Source organism: Hylaeus volcanicus, chromosome 6 (assembly GCF_026283585.1).
Source record: "Hylaeus volcanicus isolate JK05 chromosome 6, UHH_iyHylVolc1.0_haploid, whole genome shotgun sequence".
Classification (NCBI taxonomy): Eukaryota; Metazoa; Arthropoda; class Insecta; order Hymenoptera; family Colletidae; genus Hylaeus; species Hylaeus volcanicus.
In genome coordinates, this window is record NC_071981.1 from 16,464,300 (window position 1) to 16,482,951 (window position 18,652).

An 18,652-nucleotide genomic window follows, 5' to 3' on the forward strand; every position below is an offset into this window, starting at 1 on the left:
TAAAACTATCGAGCTAATCAATTTGCATTTCAAATTTCTTTAAATTCAATCAATTAATAACACTGCTCTCGTCACAATTTTCAGGAGACAATTATTGTAATGATGTACGTGAACTATAAGTAGTCTGCTTAACGTGCTCGGTAAGGGTGCTTATGAAAATCAAATTAAAAAATTAACTACTTAAACATTCTTTTCTGAATATAAAATATTACGAACAAAAATACAAATAAAAATTCAGTTATATTATACATGAAACGAGGATAAAATAAATGAAATACGTGGAATAGAATTCTATTTTCAAGAAATTTAATTTTATAAATTCGTGCCACTGGTAGTAAATGTGAGTTGTTTATTTGTAAATTTTGTTGATGACATTACTTTTCGTGGATTTTATTACTGTCTAAGGTGTTGCAAGATATTATTACGGATCATATCACTGTCGACGATCATGAACACCAACGTAAGTAGAAATAGTGAATAATGGTCAGACATGCTAAATAGCGAAGTCAGTATTAAATCGAACGCGTATTCGGAATATTCAAAATCGATTTTCAGAAAATAACGAAACTTCTATCTCTTTTGCATTAATTTCATTTTATCCTACGTTCAATTATCATGTGTAAGATTGATTTAAAGTAATGAAATACATACGAGACTATTTATAAAAGTAGTCATATAATATTAAAACTTGTTAAAAAAGAAATTTATAAAAGTTATTCGCAGTACTAGTTACACGAGAATTTATTTATTAAGACAACCAATAAATTTGATTTGGTATGATAACAAATTAATTTTATTTGCTACTATACTAAATAAATTCATTATCTAATTAGCAGATGAAACGATAACCTAACCCAGACCAGACAATGTTATTTAAATATTCGATTTATCCTTAGTTTAAAAAGGGAGGTTTAAGGGTGTCTTCACTAGCGAGTTTACTTACAAGGTTTGAAAAGCACCTATTCGGTGGTTCTCGCATTGTTGTTACGATTGAATAAATTGTTGAACGAGCAAACTAACATCGACGCGTCCAAGTGGACCAAATTCAACGTGATTCCTCGATTTTAACGCGGACTCGAAATGATTCCAACGGATTCGATTACCGGCGAAATATAATCCAAGGTAAACCTTGTCCCAAGGCACGAAAGTTTCTCTTCTTATCTTCATCCTCGAAGTTTTATAGTTTCATTTGTAACGCTAAGCAGTGCATTCGGTTCTCTAGACGTCAGTTGTAATTCACGCGTTTACCAGAGATAAGCGGCAGCTTTCAAGAAACTCTCGTTCCCTTTGATCAACCGAGCAGATATACTCGTACTTAACAAACAAAACGGGGAAAGAAAAGCAGTTTCAGCTTTCGAGACTTTGTCGCGCTACTTACCTCGTTGTTGGGTGAAACGATTTTTCTGAGGGTTGGAAACATTCGTTTCTTCGAATAAATGAAATTTATATTTTAATATAATTAATATTGCACTGTAATAATTATAATACATGGTTACTGTTGGACCGTCTTAGAGAAAAATTCACAAACTCTAAAAGAGTCGTCTATTTTTTAAGGAAACGAATGGTTTACAACATTCAGAAAACATAAAATCTCAAATTCGTTTCTTATCACTATTCAACAATTATGATTCACATCCCACAAGTGTATCTCTTTATATTGAGAACGTTAAATTAAATAGTTTGTACAAATAATGTTAACGACTTCGACCTATCTAATAGATCCTTCTCCAAAAACATGGTTTATCTAAAATTATAAAACCATATATGTTAATAAATTTATCTAACTTAAATCAATCGCGTTTATTATATGAGTAATTCACGTTGACTTTGCTATTATGTTATCGTGTGGTATTTAATACAATTGTTGAGGCATGATTCCAGCACTAGCTGGCGACCCTTAGACAGGATGTTTTTAGATAAAACATACGATTGAAGAAAACTGAATAGATAAGTGAAAATCGTTCTATAGGACAATCTAAAAATGAATAGATAAAGAATAATAGTTGTTCGCCTACGAATACATTAATATGTTGAATATAAAAAAACTACATAAAATTTAATTCCACTCACCTCATGGGTTTGAACAACGCCTGCATGTACGAATAGTTTATCTCGAGTTTCAGCTGCGTGCCGCCTTCCTTCTGAACTGAAAACAAACAAAAAAAAATGGTAAAACAGGATTGTTTACTCTCCAGTTTCGTGAAAATAAAGGGGCGATTATCCGACCGAGAGACTGGAACACGCAAATTGCTTAGGAGTAGTTTTCCAGCTCGATTTTCTCGGTCTGACGGAGCCCGGAACAATCGGCATTTTCGATTCAATTGGTCCCTGCACGATTAAGTCTCGCTTAATTGCACTCTCCGCGTATGCAGATACCGAAGGATAATCAGGAAAGTGCGTTTATCGAGCAGCGATTTCGATCCCATTCCGAATAACCTCTTCGCTATTTGCATCGAACACTTCTCGAGGATCGTTCGAGGATTCCATTTTATCTCGTGTATTGTCTAGCAGTAATTCGGACCTTCGATTGTCAATTTTTACAACGATTACGTGCCGCAAAATAATCCCTACCGGTATTTATGTTTATAAATACCTTGTTCACCTCGGTTGCAGATCAAAATCGAGAACCCCGCTTTCAAGTGAACAGAAAATCGCACGTTTGACGATTCAGAGGGATATTATCGCGTTTATTATTATCATGATTATTATTATTACTATATATCTTTATTTGAATACATTTTTATTTATTTAATGTCTTCGTTAAACTCACTAAAATACAGAAATTTTACAGAAAGTATGTACTTTTAAAATAATTGATTCCCAACTACGAATCAGATATCAAAAATGAGAAAAATAGTTTCTCAAATATCAACTTTTGTTTTAAAACTACACGTATTATCAACTAAATTCGAGTAATATTTAAGTCCATTTAAATACTAGCAAAAGAAACTTCCCAATGCTCTGTAATAAGACAGTTAATTAGCCAATTAACCATAATTAACTATAATTGGTTAATTAAGGAATTCTATCGAGTATCCAGTTTACATAAGGCGAGCAGAATTCAAATTAATTGATCTTTAGCAGACAAAACGAATTGTTTGAACACGGGATCCTTTAATTAATTGATAGTTGTGCAATTTTGCGGTGGATAATTTCTGAAGAAATTTAAAGTGAAAAGCCAGGTTTAATAGTCTTCGTGATTGCGGGAATAAAATTGCCCCATGGATTGGTAATGAGAAATTGTGCAGCTTGGAACAAGTTAACATGGAAAAATTCTTGGCAGAGACGCACCGCAGGAATATCGATCGTTCATCGCCCGCTGTGTCAATATCATAAATGATATATGCCTAATTTACGTACCAGCCGTGCGGGTTACTCGCGGTCAATTTATCATACAGAACAATTAATCGTCGGCTTCCTGTCGCGCCGTCGAAGTTATTGACTCGGACTACTTACGTTTACATCGTTACGCGACAATCGGAAGCTATCACAATCATGATCTAAATAAAAAGTTAAAGTATTCAACGAAAACTAAGAGAATAATTAGGTTTAAGAAGCTTTCATTTATCTTAATATCAGTATTAATAATAATAATAATGTCATGATGAATTAACTCGAGCTCTCCCGGTAGTAATACTCAAATGCATAATGAAAGGCATTGTTGAAAGTAATTATTTTAAAGAATGAATCATGACTGATCATCGCAATTGTCAATTAAAATTGTCATTGAGAAGTGGAGCGTGGTCTTGCGTAACCAGGACAACCAGGAGTCAGAATTTTTTCTCACGAGTTTATTACCAATGCGCAAACAATTTTTTTGCAGATATCATTTTCGAAAACAATTTTAGAGCAACGCGTAGCGTCCTTGAATGGGGTTATTTAAGGACGCTGGCGTTTTACACAAACATTTTTATCGATACTGGTAGTCGATCGAATGGAAATTCTACCTTGAACTCGAGCAAAGTTCTAAGGTCGCTCGCTTGGGGAAAAAGGGATTCTAGGAGATTATTGGAGAAATAGGTGGAAAGGAAACTTTGCGAACTGTTTGAGGATACACTTCAATAAGTACCGTTTTTCGGAATCTGAAGATAATACTTTTGTGTAACAGAAAATTAACCTCTTCAGAGACGAATTGTTTCGAATTGTTTCGAAGGTATTAATACTCTATTAATAAACTATATAATATTATCTATATGATATTAATAATCTACACAAAACAATTCGTTTCTGAAGAAATGAATTTTATGTCGAAACTCTGCAATCATTGCCAATACGATTTTTATTTACATCAGATCTTTTGCTAGGAATCGAGTGCGTCGTCGAAACTTCAACCCGATTAAATGTCTAACTCCGTGGGCCGTGATTACGTATCGAAATCAGTTCGCAGCGTATCGAGTGGCTGCAGCCTAGCCGCGCAATTTAATTATTGTTTAGCAAGTTGGACCGACCTCCTTTGTCACCGAGATGCCCGGGGAAGCATCTCCGTTCCATCCTCCCTTTTGATCGACGATCTAATTTCCTACGGCAGTTCGATACTGCTTAATAATTGCATCCGCGGCAGCCTGGGACTCCTTGGTTCCGATTTAATTTCGTTCCGTTGCCACTCGACCCTTCGGCTCGTCTCACCATTTGTGTAACAATCTGTCGCTCTTCGACTTGATGCAATCGAAATTACACCGACTCGTCTACGCGACGAAATTCACCACCGACCGAAGGAATCGACTAGAATCGATCAAATCGACACTTTGACGCGTTCTTCGATTTTTTAAACTTCATCGTAGGAATTTATTGTTAACAACTGCCTGACGTTTGCGAAACGATTTTCAGATTGATATTCAAACGACAGGACGAAAACAAGCGAGAGCATACACATGTCGCGATTGGGTATAAATAATCGAACAATAGTCGACGCGACGATCGAGTCGAGGATTGCGCGCGCAACGACACGCCATGGCTAATTTTACAACGTTATAGTTCTCAGACCACGCGAACCGTCTGTTCCGCTCGTTCTCTCTTTCGGATCGAACGATCGCGGTATTGTTAGTCAATAAACCGCGTCGCAGCAATTACTAAGCACAAAACTACGGTCACAATAACGTCGGTTAATTGAATGGCTTCATGGGCCGGAGAGGAATTAATTCCAACAGAGAAGATAACCACGGCGCCGTTTCCAAATTAATTTTATGCTTCCGCGTCTAATCCTCTCTGTTCGTTTCATTTGTTGCGTCGATCCCGTTACTGCAAGGGACACGTTCATGTATTCTGTGTTATAGTTATGTTCCATGAAGCGCATTCACAGCTGGACATCGGAATAGTTGATAAATCGAATATAATATCGAATATAAGCCAAAAATATCAATTGATTTTCATTATACTGGTGATAATTGGATCGATAATTTCTCGAATGGTAGTATTCTTTAAGAAGGAATGGAGAATATTTTTACTATCTTGTTGCAGTTATCTATAGAATGAAGATAATAATAAGATTATGGCGTTAATAATGCAAAGTATCGTGTTAAGAAAATATAGAATATTTCATTGTTATTTTTTATACTTTGCAACTAACTTGATTATTCTGACGAATAACCTCGATGTTAACCGGAAACCTTTAATAATAATAATAATATATACATATACGTCTCTTAAACCAAAATATACTGATGGTTTTGGTTGAATAGTCAACAAATGTGAAGATATTTTTAGTTAATGCTCAATCATTCACTATGCTTCGATAAATTCGTAATTATTCGTATAGAAGTTACTTGTCATATTGAGTACACAAAGGGAGATGATAATGGTCAGTACGAGCACAGTGTAAATAATAATCCACTTATAGATTGGGTCCTCTCTATTAAATATGTCAATTTAACAACAATTTTTAAATTTTTTCATTATCAGTCAAATACAATTTTTAATCTTGTCAAAGACAGTAAAGTAGACGTCTCGAATTTATCAACGAACAAATTAATATCTGCGAACATAGATAATCTTATAGCACGTCAAATGACTCGAAGACCTCCCAAAAAAGTCGATTTACTGCGAACCATGTAAAATTTAATAAAGGTCCCCGTACGGTCCTCGGCTTACCATCCATTACTTTGCCATAGGAAAAATTCCGGGCACGATTTGCGTGCACTGTCGCTCGAAAATTTATATTACAGCATGTTCGATCGCTGTAATACCTGAGCAGAAGGAGTTGAACAGGGAGCGTTCAAAGAATTTCGATTGATATGCATTGCGCACCTATCGGAACGTCTGACCAGTAACATTTGATTCTCCTAAGCGATGCAAACTAACTCGTTGCGCTTTGAACTTCAAAAATACCATAGTTAAGAAAAGTTAAGAAAATTTAAGAACATGGAAATTTTGTTTCGTACTTCAAAAATTCGAATGGCCTTCGCGACCTTCTTGTATAATACCACTTTAGCAATTGGACATATAATTAAATTTATGTAAGGCAAAGTGATGTTAAGAAGAATGGAAATAATTGTATTGTGATATATGGATTTCGTGGAATAACTGAAGTGACAGTTTCGCACTTAAATGGACCAAACTTAAGCTCAAAAGAAATAAAAGAGTCGATACGAAGACTAGAAAGATACTTACCAACATGAACGATGGGCTTGGTCGCAATTTCGTGCAACAATTGGTCCACATATTTCGAATCCTTCGGATACAGTTCCGTTCTGGATATTTGCAAGTGGAACTTTTCCAGAGTCGAACTGTTTCTCCTAAAATCAAAGAAAAGGGAGAAAATAATTAATTTGCGATAGGAATGAAACTATTACAATTAAAGCACAGAATTTTATTTATTGCAACTGAGGATGAAAAATGTTTTTGCCATTAAATCATCAACGAATGAACGTTTACCGAAAAAAACTACATACAATTTGATAAACGTAATTATTACTTCCAAGTATCGGTGAATTTAGTTGTCAAGCTTACGTCATTTGATGATTACCTAACTCTGCAATAATAATGCTTCATTTTAAAGTAAGCGAAACGAGAAGTCATTGGGGATATTTTTGCTACCAGTGCTATTTCTATCCGAAAATTTTGACAAGAAACTATGTCGCAACGCAACGTGCTTGCCAGTGGCAATTCCCCTGGTAAACTAATCGCTCCGCAGAATATTCTTTTCCACGCACTGTCGCGAGGTGGACGATGAATTGTCGCGAGCGACGGAATTCGCGCGAAAAGTCGAAGGCTGTGTAGAAAACAGTGCCAGCATTCGAATGAAACAGAAATTGGGAAACTTCCCGGAAACTTCAGTCTCTCTCCACTGGTCTGGAAAAAGTTTCGAACGATTGTCGGTATTTTTAACGCGGTAAATAATTATTTTTTTCCGTAAGCTCGATGAAGCCTCTATTTTTGGTTCTCTTCGTACAAGTTTATCTTCACCTAATTTAATAAATTAACGTCTTCCCTGGTATTTTTCGGTGAGATTAATAATCACTAGACTACGAATGATTGCGCAGGAATATATTTCTAGAGATGTTGATAAAGAAATGAAATTTAAATGAAAGTATCCCGTATTTTCGAAACGGAATAACATATATTTTATTTTTGATATTTTATATATAGATATTTTTTAATTTGAGTACATTCTTGTACATTTCATCTCATTTCTATAATTGCATAAAATTTTTCAGTCTAAATAAATATTACTATAAATAATCAAATAATTAAAAATAAAATTTTAAGCCTTCTTTTGGTAAACTCTGTATAATGCTAATATTACCTAATAAAAGTTGAGCTTGCTAACACGAAAAGTTAAATCCCTGCAAACATTAACTTAAATAATTTTGTTCCAGCAACCAATCATTCCAAACGTTCTCTTTACACGACCCACTAACACAGCTGCGTTACGCATATCGTAAATAAATAAATTCTGCGTTGTCTAGTCGGGAAACTCGCGCGAAATGCGTTGTGCAGCGCGTTTGCAATAATCACAGGAAGAGAAACGAGTGGATGACGAAGGTGACAATTAGTCTACTGATTAATTTTAATAGATCGTACCGTGAGCTTTAGGTCGACCGTGGTGGACGATAAAATTTTCAGGAAAAACAACTTTTTACGACCGTCGACCAGCCTAAATCTGGTTATATAGAATTCTGAATTCGTGGGAACATTCCTGGAAAATTTACGGGATGAACGTCTGAATCGTATCCCGTTATTATGCATGGAATTTGACAAATATTTGCCGCTGGCATTGTTCGTAGACAACTGAGTAGAGTTTCAATATAATTAAAGCGAACCGTGGAGACTAATATCGAACTAACATCTGTCAAATTCCGCGACGATATTTATAACAGACGCTGATATCTCTACGTGGTACTTCGTCCTTCTCGTTTAAGAATGTCTTTTCTGTTGCTGCTCTTCTATTGTTTACGTATTGCGTAGGTCAATTGTTCGATCACAGCAAAAATAGTTATTAGTATCGATAACTATACACGAAGACAAAGTGAAATTAGACTTACGCATTATGAATTAAATTTATAATGCGTGAAACGTTCGAAATCATGGAAACGTAGCATCCTCGAACTGCACAGGTGCTGGCGTTTAACAGTGATAATTGCTTTCTGTTCTACAAACGTTGGACAAGGGGCTAATAGAGCTTCCCGCCATCGAGTTCTAAAAGTTCTTCCGTAAGCTGTTCAAGACGTAAATCATGTCCATTTGGAAATTTATTTCAATATTCTTTTCAACTTCGTTAGAGTCCTGACGAGGAAACTTTCGTAACCTGATTTCCCCTCGAGAAAAATAGTGGCTGACTGTCTCTCTGAGTTATTGTTATATTTTTAAACACGTCAACAATTGTCATCCATGTGATTTCGATCTTTCTTACGACTCGTATTTTCCATCCAAACTTTTTTTTGTATTTAACATTGCTTTCTATTTCTATTTTTTGTTTGTTTAGAAATTTAATTAAATAGGTACGTCGTTCACAGCTTCGAGGGTAGTTTTTCACCCCTTGAACATGAATGTCTGTCGACATAAAAAGAATACGTGTTTGATACTTTACGATGCCACTCTACCTGTCCATTAAGTTTCACAAAAATCAGCGCGTTTTCGTTTGGCTGACATTCCTTGTAAGCCACGGTTAGATAATAACTGGTCGAAACAACAGTCGCCGGGAGGTTCATCCCCTTCTGTCTGTCGAATCTCGAGATAATTCAGCAGGGTTTAACGCGGCGTCGTCGAGTGGTTAGTATGCAAGCCGCAGGGGGTGTCCCGGCCATCGTCTAGCTGTCTTTTCCATGGCAAAAAGGAAGAGAGCGAAGGTGAAGATTTTATGCTGAAACGGTGGATCGCTTGGACTACCAGCCGTGAAACAAGCACCCTTCTTCGTCTCTTCGACTTCTTCCCTCAGTCCCACTGGCCATGCAGTGGTCGTATGCAAATTCGAGGAACGAAACAGGGGTCGGGAAAAGTGCTTTCCAAGCGTCGCGCGCAAACTTTTCCCGGATTTTTGTGAAGCCAGGCTTGGAAAACCGCTCGTCGCGAAAGGGTGAATCTGTTTTCGTTTGTTGCCCACGAGAATCGGCAATTGAAAGCGAATGGGTGGCGCAGAAGTTGCGTGCGTCGATGCACAGGGTGTGTAATAATTAAGGTAAACGTCGACGAGACCTAGGAATTTATTTTATTCGTTTAGTCGAGAGTTTTATTGGAAAAGAAAACGGGATCGAGAAGAGAGGAAAAGAGGAATTTTGTTTAAAAAGTTTTAAATACGACAAATACGAAGCCGAGAAAATTAAAATTGGCTGATATGGATGGTAGTTTATAACGAATGTACGAGAAACATATTACAGACTTGGAAATTTATCAAGTATGTTAACTGCAATTTAGAGCATGCACTCGATTGCAATTAAATTTTCAATTAATCGATCATTTGGTTGTAAATTTAATTCACCGTTGCCCAACACTGGTATATGTATACATATACATATGTATAACATATAACCTCCATTTCAGAAGAAAAATATATGGATTCGAAACGGATTGAGAAAAGGATCTTCATTTCGAAGACAATGGAAAAGATTGGGAACACGAAGAAAAGACGAGAAATTGGACCATTGGAACAAAAGTGTTGAGAAAGAGGTAGACATAAGGAGTCGCTATCAAAGCAATTCGGTGGATGTTGGGTACCGAGGAAATCTACATTCCTGGGAACGCGTGTTACGCATACGCAACTCGACCATAGTAGCCAGAGATAAGGCCAGGACCATCCCTTAACGGTGTTCATGTAGCGCTATGGAAAACACCCTCCCTGGCACGGGATAGCCTACCTGACGGGCGGCAAACCCTTGGTTCTGACGTAGAACGGGGGACCGGAGTCGTGAATGGCGTCCCATGCATTTTAAAAGGCTAGAAGTTACGTTCTCTGGATTGTCACGCGGTTCACAATAATTTTAAAGTCCCGTTGAATTATAGTTACATGTGGTGATGCCACTGACACGCGTTTCGGTGGCATTGATACATGTTTGAAAAATAGAGAACACTTCAGACATATATTTCCCTGAACGTATCAGAGGGCCTTGTTTTAGGCCCTCTTTAGAGCTACTATTTAAATTACTAATACGTGAAACAGCTTCAAACAAACACCAGTCGCTACCAGTTGCTTCCTCGCGGTTGACAATAGCGCAGGTTCGTTTAAAAATCGTCGAAAGTCCTCGGTTCCGTCGGGACGCGAAGATATGATTTTTGGCTGAGGCATGAAAATCAATATGGAACCAACGGTGTTGGCATATATTGGCCAGGTCGCAATTGATGAGATCGTTAAAGTAGACACACCGTGTATATCTAGTTGGGGTTTCATACAATTCATGGAAGTGTACACGAGCCGCTGTACGTGTACCCGCTCGCGCGTCCCTGTGTGTACAGGTCAGAATGCACACAGTCTGCCTCAATATGCAGTGATCACTAATGCAATTTCATGGCGCATGCACGTGCAGTAACGAAGGCTTAGGTCACGCTTTCATGTACACTGACTGATTACGTCTTGCCTGTAGACGTGCAACCCGTGTAACTAGGCTGTCCGAGTGTCGTTTTATGAGAACGATTCGACGCGGGGATCGAACCGTGCGCCTCGTTCCACCTAGTCGTATTAATTAACTTTCTTGTTTATTTTCGCGGTCCGCGGATTTCGATGCGATTCTATTACTCGCGATGAACATTTTGGAGATGTCGTCGAGCGGGCTCGCCTGCTGCACATCGTCACTACAAACACGTGCAGCGGAAAGATTGAAATATCCTACCCTCCTCCATTTTGGAATATCTGTGAAAAATGAGGCCCTCGTTTCTTTACTAATTAGGCATGATCAAGCGCACCCGTACTCGGCGAAAATTCAAAGTCGATTTTCACGAAAACAAAGCTACGCATTAAACATTTTTATTCTATATTTTCGACTTCTTTTTTCATGCAGAATCTCCCTGTATAACTGTAAGAGGTTTAAAGACCGCTTACTACACTTGGGAAATTATTATTATAAATAATTCATTCCAGATACACTTGAAATCAAATCACATAAATTCCACTACGAACGTATGTACAAAAGTATTGCAGGTCTTTTTCCCTAATATGTATTAGTATGTATTACTTTCCCAAGCAAGAGTAATAATGACCAAACAGAACCTTAAGGTTATCTTTCTCTTAAAAGGAAATTCTTAAGAAATATCTCAACGGGGAAAATAGTGGATTCATTTGGAGAAACATCAAAGATAAACGCAACGATGCAAATTAAATTGAAATTAATCTCCCTAATGAATCCAATGCAGACTTCGATCATCCAACGTGGATACGCGTCAAAGACGACGTTCTCCAAGAAACATTCTCCAAGATGATTCTCATCCGTTGCAAGAGTCTGCGTCCAATCGTATTACGAATTAAAGCCCCGTCTAGATACAAGGATCGCTTAAGGTATAATTGGAAACAGAATCCGCGGAAACAGTAGTGGTTCCCCCTTGACGACATTAAAACGATTAACCATACCTGAAACACACAATGCACGGTGATGTGCTTCGCGTATCATCATTCGACATTCATGAACTTTGAACAGTTTGATTGATTTGACTTTGGCAGGTGCTTCGATACCATAGATGAAAACGTTTTCATTGGATTTTCAAACCATCACGTTAAACAGAGTGGAAATAATAAATTCTCTTAAGATATTTACTAAGCGAACCACTGCAAAACAAACAATTTTAATAAGAAGTAATAAATATTTTCCTTATTTTAATAACAATATATTAAAATAATATTAGCTAATAATATTTCTTCATTGTTAGACAACGAAGTCAAACTCATTGGTCTTATTATGTTGACAACATCAACGACGCTTTTAACAAAGAATATAAACAAAAGGCATTATCGCGAGCAAAGTCATATTTTATTGTATCGCGTTAATCCACGATGGTCGATACCATGCATGGTATTGACTGTTTGTCCATGAATTATGACAATCGAGTATCGAAATCCGAGAATGAATGGGAATTTCAAACGAACGTCGACCATTCGTCATTTTTGGTCACGCCCATAATTTGCAGAGTCTAGATTCGTTAATTGCATATAAAATTCTGAACGAATCACTTCTTCTTCATTCGACTGGTATAAGTTGAAGTGCTCCTTAGACTGTAATTAACGCTTTGACGGTCGATTGTTTCACGTAAAGACTTCTAATCAGCGCGAACAACTTTCACGGAGAATTTTAATAAGACGGAACTCTTGAAACTGGGTTTGAATTCGAAATTTTTAAATTCTGTATTTTGTAAGCATTCGAATGTTAATCGTTATATATTTTATCGTAGGTCGAAATTCAGATTAATTATATTGATTCGCATAGCTCGTTGTATCACTGTAAATTAAAAGCGAAGAGTAACGACAGAATATTATTTGTCGTTGCTATCAAAAATTGTTGCTACAAAAATAGGTTTATCTGATTAGACAGCTGAAAATTAGAAAGCTCAATGGCAGAAATGTAGACGACTAAAAATTACTCTTCAACTGCATACAATACTACTCGTTAATACCGTGACACGCAGTAGCAGGAGAATTTCGATTACGGATTTACGGATTGTAAAACGCATTTCTATCACGGGAATACCTTATTTAACTAGGCGCACGGGCGACATTAATTGAAAACAGAGCAATTAATACAGATGCTCGACATGCTGGCCAATTCGTTGACAAAGCAATTTCGGCAAACATTGACGTCACGGCTGCGATGTAGTTTTGCAGGTAATCCATTGTTTTGCCTAGTACTGAGTCTAATCTACGTCATACGCGCCGAGGTACATGCATATTAAACGCACCTATGCGAAACGGAGACACACGCATGAATTAGGTGGAACAACGTGCCCCGGAGTCATGCAAATTTTGAACGAAGGAAGTCAATAAAAAAGGGAAATTGGAACGGAGTTCTATCCATAGATCGTTGCTCGACTTCGTCCAAGTCGAAGAGTATTGTTCCTTCATTTATTACAATGGTTAGACTTCGAAATAACAGTTTCGCGAATGCAGTTTATTCTGGTTTCATCGTTAACCTTGTTCCCACTTACGTGCCTGAGCTTAACGAAAGATATCTTCTGGTATCTAACTGTTATTTCAATAATTGAGGATACATAACGTTGCGGTATGGAGTTTACAAGTTTTTCATTATTTTATTTATATAAGTGGAAGTCTTGATATTATGCCAAATTGAAATATATTATTTTGCTCTCGTCATTTGGTCCAATAACGAAAAAGTCACAACACTTTAATAGTACAATAATCAGACATAATTACCAACAATATAGAATATAAAAGTCCTACGCGTACCAAGGCCAATAAACTTATTTTCATTAGTAACAAAAAGCAGATAAGATGAAAATTGAACGTAAAAAAGAAATGCCGGAAAATTACGCCGAGGCCTGGACATACGTATGTAATTATCGATTGATGTTCCCATGAGAAATCGAGCACGGTCACGATGGTAAAAATGAATGCATAAGAAAGTAAGGATAAAGATTGAGTTTCATGTTAATCGGGCAACTCCAATCCTTGCGACAACGTTCTCGAATATTATGGATCTTCAATCATGGAAGTGAGATTCGCCTATTTATATTCAGAGATCTCCTCGAGGATCCTTCAATATTCATGAAGCAGATCGCGAGAATTTTAACCCTCAGCAGACCCACTGAACCTTCGTCTAGAGAACAGTTGATTTTTCTTTATTGAATTTTCTGGAGATTTTGGGTGTTCGAAAACTCAAAAGTAGACTGGAGATATTTACAAAATTGAAAAACTTCAAAAATACATTCCAAACGTGATAACTGTGCTAAATTGTTTCTTCTTTAAAATATTAATATTTTTAAGATGGTGCAATTTCTATGGCTAATTAAATTTACATACATTACATACGCATAGAGAGCGCACGGAGAATAAGATCGAATATTCAGAGAATTGCACAGGAAAACTATGACGAGTCTATGGTAGACGATTAGTCATCCGGCGACAATTTTATTTTCAGAGAACTTTGTCAGAGAGATGTCATTATCGCAATGAATCACAGCGGCATCAATATGTTTCTCGTGCTCCCTGTTATTTATGAAACACTAAAGAGCAGACCTTGAAATTAACAATGCCCAGGACAATAAAGATTAGCATAACAGAGGTCGTTTCCGACGTTTTTTCTTCTGTTCGACACGTTCTTCGAGGTCTATCAATCTCCTCCAGCGAGCTTTCTCGTCTCGCTTCGAAAGCTGACTTCTCGAGCGAGAATTCGATATAGAAGTGTTCGATTGATTTTACCTATTTTTCAAGAAGACTTCGCCTGTCTCGATAGTAATCAATTTCAGTTTTCAAAATCACTGTACGATCCACCCAGATGATAGTGGCAAATTAAGATTGAGGAGACGGTTACTGGAATTGCGAATAGATCTCCATCTCCGTGAGACGAACAAGTAGAATGCGTTTCTGTTAGTGTCTTGGAGCTTTACTATTATATTAGGATGTAACATTAACACATTGACCGCCCGTTATCCGCTAATGGGCGACGAAGATTTTCACTAAGGAATTAAATAAATTAATTCTTATGGCGAGGTATTAAAGAAAATAAATTTGGATAAGGTTGGTAAATTTTAAAGAGGTTGCAAATATGGACAATACCATAGAGGTTAGATTAAATCATTCCTAAATTTGTAGAAACGAATGTTTAGCCTCGTAGGAATTTTCACGATTATTAATCTGGCAGTGAACGTGATAAAGTACTACCAATGGCATTTTAAAACTATCATTCTCTTATATAGTACCATGAGACTACAATTTCTACTGTGATCTCATAACTAGGTTGAAGGGGAAGGGTTAGATACAGAGGCTGATGCTCGAAGAAGCCTGATTTATTCTTCAAGTCAAAAACGAAAGACTTTCGTCGACAGGAAAAAGATTTAAATAACGATGAAAAATACATTTTCGACTGAACGTATAGTGTCAAATATTTCGTTTCGTCTAAACTGTGAAACGATTTGAAAATTTAAGAGGTAAGTTGGTAAGAAGTAGATGATTCAACGTTTATGATAAAATTTCCTAGATAGAAAGAATTCAACGAAAATAAATTCTAAAACTGTGAAAATGAGTTTGAACATTTTATGTAGTTCAGAGGAGTGTCCATAATGCATGCCATGCGCGAAGGTCTGAGGAAATTAATTCAGACACTTCTGAAGTTACCTAATTAAGGTGTCGTGCAATCCACGCCCTCCTCAAGGGTCTTTGAAGTTGATCAACCACCAAAGAAGATTCTCGAGGAACCTCCAGTTCCGTTTCAGACTGCACTTATCTCACGAAACTGATGATCGATAAAAGAAAAAGCTGGAAAATCACATTTCCTCCAAGCAGAGACAAATAGGGGAAAATATTCTACTAAAAATCCAGTGTCATCTACCTTTTTCATTTAATCTTATGTTTTCAAATTTCTTGCGATATTTTTTACACGAAAGAATATACTCGACATTATAATGTCGATTAAAAATATATTTTCGAATCTCAAATTGTCAAACCCTCGTCTCGCAGACGTCAGAACTTCAGATAAGACGTGTTTTGCTTTGGGAGTTAGCACCGTGACAACGATAAATAAACAGTGAAGCATTTACTGTTTAGACACTGCAACTGTAAGTTAAGGATAAATACGAATTCAGCGTTTCTAGTCTAAGGACTATATCCCTGGAGATATCCCAGGGTCATGACGTCCGCAAGAAGTTGATGATGATTTGTTACAAAAGTCAGTAGAGAAAAATGTCCATACAATAATGGAAGACTGTGAGTGCTGAAGAGAATCTGGTTTCTGGTTTGAGAACTAGAGCTTTGAAGATGAGCTGGGAAGAGGAGACCTCCAAGAGTTCGATCATGATCTGCTAAGAACGATAACGGATTAAAATCTTAATCTAAAGGTGGAATTAATAATTATCAGCATGAATCGTGGGTTCGTTACGAATTATCAGAGTTCAATAGAACAATGGATATCTACACTTATATTTATAGAGAAGAAAAATCAATGCCTGAACAAAGCAGTTAGTAACGACAAAAAGTAGATTCTGTACAACAATATTAAGCGTCGAAGATAATGGACTATGGGATATGAATGGAGTCATCCGTTACGAGCTATATTACACGCCGAGAAAACCATCACGAAGTAGCTGTATTGTCCACACCTGGGTCGGCAGAAGCAATCTATTGAAGAAAAGAGGCCAAGAAAGGTACTGGCTAACAGAAAATGTGTCATTTTTCATTGCGGTACAACGCCAGGCTTCATATGGAACGAGAAACGGTACAAACACTGAAACTGTTTGAATGGGAAGTTATGATTATGACACCTACACCGCCGCCGTATTCTCTCCAAACCAGCGCCTTGAGACTACCATTCTCCTTGTACCATGAGACTATGATTTCTGCTGTAGTATCTACAATTACATCAGATGGCAAGGGTTCAATACAGAGGCTGATGTCCAAAGAACTTTCGTCGTCAGAGAATGGTCAAATTGAAATTGAATTGCAAAAAAGGACTAAATAACGCTGGAAAATAAATTTTCGAGTGAAATTATCGTGTCAAATGGTTTGTTTCATCTAGAAAGTGTTAACGATTTGAAAATTTAAGATGAAAAATACATTAATTGATTACATGAAAAGATATTATTCTTAAAAAATCTACAAAAATTTAAAAATTGAAGGTAAAGATATGTAAATGTAAATAAGAAATACTTTCGATTAAGAATAAAATTTGAAAACTCATTGTATAATTTAAAAAATGTCGGGGGATAGAAAACTTAAGATTGAAATTGAAAGAAGTATGTAACACTCGAAAATATATTATTAAGTGAAATTGAAACGTCGAACTACGTGTTCCATTAAAAAATGTCAACATAGAAGTGAACATTTTGAATTAACGATATACATACATTATATAATATATAACATATTTTTGAATATAATTAAAATGTCGAGTTTTGTCTTCCCTGATGACGTTTTTATTAATTAAACCAGGTATGTAAGATCGAGGTGTAAAGAAGGTACACAAAACAGAAAACATACTTTTGATCAAAATTAAAACATCAAATTTGTAGTCTAATTTCAAAACTATCCCTAGAAAAAACCGCGTTACTTATAAAATGACCCAATATCGTGGCCAAAGACGACCAATTCGAGAACTCCCTTCGAGATCCATAAAATGGCTACAACTGAAAAACAAAATCAAATACAGCCGCTGTAACTGAAATTGTCAAGAACGCAACGACAGTAGAAGATAAAAAAAATCGAACTTTGAAAGCAAGCATAACTGTAACAACTCAATATCGATCTGCCCCCATCGGTCATTAACAAATAATCAAATTAGCTAGGGAGACAATTAATTCGAACGCCTTTGAGACGCCAGGTAAACGAGCCTGGCCTGATTACGGTATTGTCTGATTAGTGTGTTTCCTAGGAGGGGCGGCTCAGGGGCGCGAGACGAGCGGAAGTCGAGGAACCATCGCGAGTCTTCCGGTGTGCCTGGCAGGCGGCGTGCTCGCGGCGTGCAAGCCAAACTGCAAACCGAATCTTCCGACGTAGATTGAGTTCGGAAACACACGCGCGAGTCGAACTAATCTCGTCTCCCTCCCTTTCCCTCTGCCCGGCTAGCACCCCGGAACTCCGGCCGCGTCTGTAACTCTATCAGGACTAGGATTTAAGCTTCGTTCGCATGTACGACCGATCGTAAACCAACAGATCCGAGATTGAGCCCTGGATATGTCCAGGGCATTTCCGTATCGGGGAGGATGAGTTTCGAATGACCTTTTCCCGCAGCTCCCCGAGGTAAGACGCGGCCGAAGAAACGACATCGGAGACAGCGATTTCCATGAGGCAGAGTTAATCGGTGGAAGTTCGAGGAGTTCTTTCACGAGATTTTGGAGGATTCGTGAACATCGAACTTATGCGGACGATGAAGATTCCTTTGATTTCTATGGAAGATTCAGAATCCACGTGGCTGGATGGAAGGAACTTCTGGAAATCAGTTGAGTTCGGAAAACAGTGTCGACCGGGGGGAATTAAAATGTTGGGGTGGGAGAAAGGACTTCTCGGTGCTTCATGAAGGGGTGTGTTGAGAGTCAGGTGGGGTAAAGCTGAAAACGAGCGTAAGAACCTAGG

General features: G+C 37.3%; 1 protein-coding gene across 1 annotated transcript in view; it reads right to left on the bottom strand.

Annotated features, from left to right (window-relative positions):
* Positions 1–18,652, bottom strand: part of LOC128879105 (extracellular serine/threonine protein CG31145) — an 82,974-nt gene that overhangs the window by 20,353 nt on the left and 43,969 nt on the right. The window contains exons 2-3 of the mRNA XM_054127955.1: positions 6,607–6,731; positions 2,071–2,146 (exon numbers count right to left, since the gene is read on the bottom strand). Coding sequence (XP_053983930.1) covers positions 2,071–2,146; positions 6,607–6,731 — 201 coding nt within the window. The remainder of the gene's footprint in view (positions 1–2,070; positions 2,147–6,606; positions 6,732–18,652) is intronic.